The following is a 7,584-nucleotide window of genomic DNA, read 5'->3' on the forward strand; positions in this document are numbered from 1 at the left end:
TGTGATCAGTGATCGATTGAGGGGAGAAATATCTGGCTGTTCAAAATGGAAATCTACTTTTGTTAATCATATTCTCTAGCTCCTAAGGAAATCCTTGCTAGTAAATTTCATAATCTCCAGTCTGGTAAATACTAATTTATATTCACCTATGATAAAGATTGCCTACTACCTGAAACACAGACATCGCATATATTCTAGAGAAAATATACTCTCCAGGTTCAAACCTTGACATCACACACACACTCACATCCCATAAAACAAAATTGCTGCTTCAATCTCAATGTGCCCTTGGATAACTCACACAACTCAGACATATATCCAAGGATCTCCTAAGAGCACATGCAAGTCCTGCCTTATGATTCTAATGAACACTAATGAAGATTCTCTGGCTGACCATTGATTGACTACTCTTGTCCTATTTTCATCTGAGAATGCTAGGATAATAGTGGGGATTGCACTATTAGAGATGTGGGACGTGGTGAAGATAACAATCATTTACTACTCCAGGCACTGTGCTAAACACTATACAAATATTATCTCACTTGATCCTCCCAATAATCCTAGAATGCAGGTGCTATTAAGATCCCCATTTTACAGTTCAGAAAACTGAGGCAGACAAGGGTTAAATGATTTTACCAGGGTCACACAGCTAGCAAGTGTGTTAAGCTGAATTTGAACTCAAATATTCCTGGCTTCAGGTCCAGGGCTCTATAAATTGTTTCATCTAGCTAGGTAAGAAGAAGGAAAAGAAGATCAATGACAGAACAAGACATGAAGGGCTAGGAAGAATCTATCCATGAAGGAGGAGTTTATGGAATCTGTGACCCTTTTAGGAGGAAAAAAAAGTTAGGTGGAGAGAAGGGGGGAATTAAATGAGGCATCACCATGTCTCCTGCCAAGGGTCACCATGATGATGGTTTCGAGGAAATATAGAGATTGTCCAGTTTCAAAACTCAATGAACCAATGGTCCCAAAGATACTTGGTCTAACTTCAATACATTCAGACCCAAAAACACAGACAAATTTTGTGCTTGCCATGTGTTGCTTTCTTTCCATAGATGAAACTGGAGATAGAAACTTAACTTGTCCTAAGAAATGAGCCAAGAACAGAAAAATAATTTCCTGATCCATGTCTTGGCTTTAACCAGACAAAGGCATAAGTATTTTTAGGTTGTTCATCCTGACCAAAAAGGTCAACTTGGGTTACAGTTTAGACGAGGCCTCCTCTTCAATTCCCAATGAAAATCATACTCTTTTGCATCTCAGTATATATCATTACTTTTTCCCATTGTCCTCATATGGCACATGAGTAGATATAACAACTTGCTTAAGGTCATGTGGAAAGTCAGTGGCAAAACTTCTGAGAGAATTTGAGATTCCTTCCTCCCATTCAATCATGGCAAACTAAATGAATAAGGATGCGGGAGCACAATCGATATTAGGCATTAAGGTAATCGTGATTCAGAATGTTTGCTTAAGGAGGCTTAATGCATGCAGCTATTGCTGATACCTTTTTATTTTTTTTCCCAATTCCTATTGTAACAAACCAAAAACTGGGCCCCACTTGTTTCCATCTTTAACCTTACCCTTAAATGATGACTAATCATGCTTGGACACTCTGATTAGGTCATGAGCAGAAAGAGTTAATGCGTTTTCCCAAGTGAGCAGTTTGCTCTTAAGACTTTCTATTAATGTTAGAGATAGAGTTACACACAGTGTCAAAGAGAGCATCACAACAGAGAAAGCTGACTCTCTGAGAAGGGTGTATGCATTAGGACATATACATTGTATTATCCAACACAGATTATAGCACACTTGGAAAAGCAAGATGGAACACATATTGATTATATTCCTAATCATGTGCATGTGTATGTATGGGAGTGTATAAGTGCCTCTTGAAGATTTAAACACGTTGAGTTTGTCATTGTCAAAAGTATTTTATTTACTTATTTGGGTGGGGGTGGAGGAGAAAGGGGAGAAGGGAGTTCCAAATCTGTAATTTTATGCAATTCCTGTTCCATGAAGATCTATACCTCTTCACTCAGGCACAGAGAGATTAAATGATTTGCCCAAGGTCACAAAGCAAGTATGGTTAAGAGATTAGACTTAAACCTAGGTCTTTCTGATTGCAAGGCCAGTGCTCTATTGACTACACTAAGCTTTCTGTTTAATCAAAAGATAAATGAGACTAAATGAAAGATGTTAAAATGAGATCCACAAAGCATTATTTTGTTTTTTTTCCAGACCTTAATACAATTCACACCACCTAGTTGGCACTTAATCAATGCTTATTGATTGACTTTATATGAACAAGTAAATTAGTAATAACTTTAGAAAGTCCTTGGGAATGAATTTTAATTCATTTTAAAGATATAATGTGCCTGTAGTTAATTTCTAAAATCAATTATATGTAGACATATATAAATGTATATGTATATGCACACTCATATATATGTCTATGCATTTTACTGAGTTTTTTCCCCCACATTTAAAGATTTAACTTTATATTAAGTTTTTGTTTTTTTTTTGGAAAACAATCTTTTAGCTCTACACTTATGCATGAAAGCCTATCAAGGAACCCCAATAAACAATCCTGAAATATTGTAATCAGTATAGTTTTCAGAGACTTACCCAGGTAATCCTCCAGTCTCCATTACATTTGCTAGAGTCACATCATTTGACCAGACATCATATTGCCACTTTCGAAGTCCCAGAACCCCACACAGGACACGGCCTGTATGAAGGCCCACTCTCATGTTGAGGTCAACTTCAGTGGCTTCTGCAACAGACCTGAAATGGACAATAGGAGACTTTGGTTCCTTAGAGGTCACTTTAACTTTTAATTCCTATGGAGTAGTGATGCTATATCCCGTGTTTTCTAAGGTACTGTATTAAAGAGATTGCTTCATGGTTGTAAGAATTTCATGCTTGAGAGCTCCCCCTTGAACCAGATTTCCTTCTAGGATTTTTAGGTCATGGGATTATATCTCTCAAAGAAACCTTCAAAATTCCCTCTTACGAAATGTAGGGTGTGTTAACAGATTATACTCTGTTTTCTTTTTATCACAGATTCCAAGATTCATTAGTTACTTCCTCCTAAAGATCTTATCATGTCTACTTCAGAAACCACTTCCTTCTGATTATTTCTTTCTCCAATTTTCAAAGAACTAGATTATTATCAAGACAAGTTTAAATTATCAAATGCTCTCATTTTATCAAAAAGCAAGTACCAGCAAGATGTTTGGATATTTGAAGCCCCCAAACTATATCATGCTTTTATGATGCATTGTGATGTGTTTCCTGAACTCATCATCTATTTTTTTCTTTCTGGACAAGTGCTCTATTGTATATTCTCATAATTATATTTTTTCTGTCTGTCCCTTCATGGATTATTTAACTCAAATGTTCTCCAACTATACTTCTCCTCCAGTTCCTAAAGGTCCTTGCATGAATGTGTCATTTTTAAAAATTAGACAATGCAACTTCACTGCCCCTTTTATCTCTTTAGAGATAAATTCCTTCTTCCATAGGGAACCCAGCAATTCCAACTTCGTCTCCAATCATTCTGATCGACATCTGGCCACTGGACCCAGATGTCTCTAGAGGAGAAAGTGAGGCTGGTCACTTTGCACAGTCCTACTTCACTCAAAGTCAATTGCAAGTCACATATGTCATTATCTCCCTGATGTCATGGTCCTCTTAGAGAACGAAGGACAAACCACACAAGAAGAACATGATATCTAGAATATAGCTCCAGAGTTTTATCAGTCCTTCTTCCCTTTCTTCTCTATATCACATTCTCTCACTCTATCAAAGGTTCTTCATTCTCCTTCATAGCTTACAGAATAGGCATACCTATTATGATAACTAGCCAGTTTATCATCTTCCCCTTTTGGAAGATCATCGTGCATTTTGTTTATATGCAGCTGTTACTTGACACAGTCAGAAAAACAAAAAATTCCCCTTGTCTTCGATACTTCTCGACAACAGCAAGGTTCTCAATTCTTAGTTGTTCTTGTGGCTAACTCTCATGAAATACTACCTAAATGCTACACTTTTTAGTTATTCTGGGGGCATTCTTACCTATTTAAGAAAAAAAAATATAGTGGTCTTTGCATTGGAGTAGAACATTGGGGCACAATTAGCAGATTCCTGCCAAAGTCCTAATGCAAAAAAAAGTGCTCAGTTGCCTATGGGAAGAAGAAATGGACTTTCAACTGCCTCTTACCTCTTTCCATTAATCAGACTTCTAATAACTTCTTTTGCCATTTATCTGCATATGAAAATATATATATATGAAATCACACATGCATACATGCATGTGTAAATATGCTTATATGTGTATGTCTATATATACATATTACACATGCGTATACATTTACAGATAGTCATTCTTCAACATTTACATATTTCACATTCTCCATTTTGGTTATTCACTGATTGGCCATTGATAATTAAATGGGAATTTTTGGACATTTGTGGCATACTGCAGAAAATTGCAAATGACACCCATATGTGAAGAAAACTAAAAAAGAATTAGTAAGTCATAATTGCATAAATACTGCATATTACTGATCTATTTTTATCATTTACTACCCTAAGTATATATACATATATAAATTTGTACATACATATGTATACATACATGAATTTATTATAAACAGTTAAATTTTATTAAAAGTTTCACTGTGTGTTGAAGAACTATAGGCTACGCATCTCTCTTTGGCAATGCCTCCTCTTTGGTTCCCTACCATCCAGATTCAGCCACGTGATTCTGCCTCCCCCCTCCCACCCATCCTCCCAGCAGTGATCCTTGTATCTTGTACTTTTTGTAGGAGAAGCAAATCAGTGAAGCGGTTGACACAACTACAACAGTGGCTATGAAGACTCTGCATAGTGTGCAAGATACTAATCTCTCCTGAGCAGAAACTGCAACATTTTTCATAGGTGCAGCACGTTGTTTTATTTGTTTTTTGTGTTAAATTAATATGATCAGAATTATTAAAAAAATAAAGGTTTGGTGTGGGGCCTAGAGATATTGGTGGTTTTTCACATTCTTGGGGGTCCTAAGCCCCTAACCCCCTAACCCCCACAAGTATTGAGGTATGACTATACATGTGTGTATATGCACGTGTGTGTGTGTGCATGCTACTACTCTCTACTCCTATGTATGGTCTCCCCTATTAGAATGTAGGTTTTTTGAGTGCAAGGAATGACTTACTTTTCAATTTGTATCTCTGGTGCTTACTTACCACAGCGCTTTGTATACAGTAAGTGGTAAATAAATGTTTCATCCATTCATTTATTCCAATACACCTTGTGCTTTCTCATCTTGCCTATTCTTACTGACCCTGTGTTCTATTCCTGGGATTTGCTTCCTCCTCCTCTCCATTGGCTGAAATCTACCTACATTTATCTATCTATCTATCTATCCATCTATCTATCTATCTCTCTATTTATTTATTTGTTTATTTATTGGCTAGGCAATGGGGTTAAGTAACTTGCCCAGGGTCACACAGCTAGTAAGCGTTATGTGTCTGAGGCCAGGTTTGAACTCAGGTCCTCCTGATTCCAGGGCCAGTGCTCTATCCACTATGCCACCCAGCTGCCCCAAATCTACCTACATTTAAAGCCCAATTAAAATGTTGCTACCAATTCTATGAAGCCTATCTATATCTCCATACCCCCACATCCAGTTGGTAAAAGACATTCTCCTCAGATCTTATCTTATACCTTGTTTTACAATTTCCTAATGCACTCATCATGTTGCCTGCACCTTATATCTTATTGCTTTCCTTGCTGGCATGCTCATGCCTAACCTAAGCTCTGCATTTTCCCTCAAAGCAGTGAGATAGCTTTATGAATGACAGTGGTTTAATAGATGCCTGTTGAATAAAGGAATGTGACCATATATTTAATCATGGCCCAGAGTCTGGAGTGTTTTTTTTAATTAAATACTATTTATTTCCAGTTAACCTTAAATATAATTTTTTAAAGTATAGAAATTATAAGCAAAGCAGTCTTTTTAAAAGTCTTACATGTAGTAGTGATCTAGGTCATAATAACAAAGAAAAATCATCAAATCATCTTATTCCTGAAATTACAAACTTTTCATTGAATTCACATACATTCCTATACTCCAGAGCACACATAAATTCAGTGTGTTATAAGGGACATTCTAGAGATAGTCCCCCCAATTCTTTCTCTATTTTACTTCAAATTTCTACAGCCAGAGCTGTGGAATAATTAAGAGGAATTATTGTTTAAGGAATTTGTACAGTATAGGAACCTTGAAATACTTAACCTGTAAGTAGAAAATTGCAATTCAACACACTAATTATAGATCCTGCATGCACCCACCCCCCAAACACTGAACAATTGCCCAGACTATTACTTCAAACCAGTCCTTCAGTCCGGTCCTTGGGTGTCTTCATTGCCATCATCCATGTTTTCATGAAGTAATTTTATCAACGAGCTGATACCGTTAACACCTTGGATTCCCAAAATAAAGATGCTAGCTTTTGAGTGAGACGTCCTTGAAAAAGAACATCTGGGACCTCCAAATGTGATGAATAAGAAGGCAAATGAGCAGGCATTTGCCTTGGCTTCAAAGCCATAAGGCTTTCTGCTGTGGCAGCTGCCACATATTGATGAGGAAAAAGAACATAGTGGAAGCAGATTGAATTGCTTGAATACTCAAAAGAACTGAGCTCCAGGCATTCACTTATATTGACAGGAATGACTTTAGCAGAGAAGCTTTAGTTTCAAAATCAATTCACTATATAGGTCTAGAGGAAGTTGGAAATAAGGTTAACTTTAAAAAAAGGGTACCCAATAGCAAATCATGCATTGTTCCCATCTACATTTGAGCAAAATATCATGCCATATGAATGTGGTGACCAATCATAATTTGAAGATAAATAGAACATACATTGTGGGATGTATTTCTTTTGGAATTTCTATTTGTCTAAATCCTTTCAGGAATGTACTCTACTGTTCTCTGCCCTGGTCAGAGCGTGTTTGGAATATTTGACTGAGATATGAATACCACACTTAAAGCAGGACAATGATAAACTGGAGAGTTTCCAGAGAAGGAAAGCCAGAATGGTGACCAGCCTCAAGACCATGCCCTGGGATTACTGTTTGAAGGAACTAGGGTTATTTTGCTCAGGGAAGAGAAGCTTCCAGGAGAACAAGAGACCTATTGTTACACACTTGAAATGTTCTCCTGTAGAAGTTGGATTACTTGGTCCCAGAATGCAGAGCTAGGAGGAATGAGTGGAAGTTGTAAAGAGGTAAAAGAGGTGTGGGCTACCTGGAGAGGTAATAGAAACTTTCAAAGGAATCTGAATGACTGCTAATTGGGTAGTCTTAAATGATTCCAAAAGAAATACATCCTACAATGTATGTTCTATTTATCTTCAAATTATGATTGGTCACCACATTCATATGGCACGATATTTTGCTCAAGTGTAGATGGGAACAATGCATGATACATATGTATGTATGTATGTATGTATGTGTGTGTAGATAGATAGATAGATAGATAGATAGATAGATAGATAGATAGATAGATAGATAGAT

The 7,584-nt window shown here is 36.8% G+C and overlaps 1 protein-coding gene across 3 annotated transcripts in view; it reads right to left on the reverse strand.

Moving 5' to 3' along the window:
* Positions 1-7,584, reverse strand: part of ADCY1 (adenylate cyclase 1) — a 334,238-nt gene that overhangs the window by 98,602 nt on the left and 228,052 nt on the right. For all 3 annotated transcript variants that reach the window (XR_003566882.1, XM_027837234.1, XM_027837233.1), the window contains exon 6: positions 2,632-2,790. Coding sequence is in view for 2 of the 3 variants with exons in the window: in XM_027837234.1 (XP_027693035.1) it covers positions 2,632-2,790 (159 nt within the window). In the remaining variant the exon portion in view is untranslated. The remainder of the gene's footprint in view (positions 1-2,631; positions 2,791-7,584) is intronic.

This window comes from Vombatus ursinus, unplaced genomic scaffold (genome assembly GCF_900497805.2).
Source record: "Vombatus ursinus unplaced genomic scaffold, bare-nosed wombat genome assembly UNPS02014820.1, whole genome shotgun sequence".
Taxonomy (NCBI): Eukaryota; Metazoa; Chordata; class Mammalia; order Diprotodontia; family Vombatidae; genus Vombatus; species Vombatus ursinus.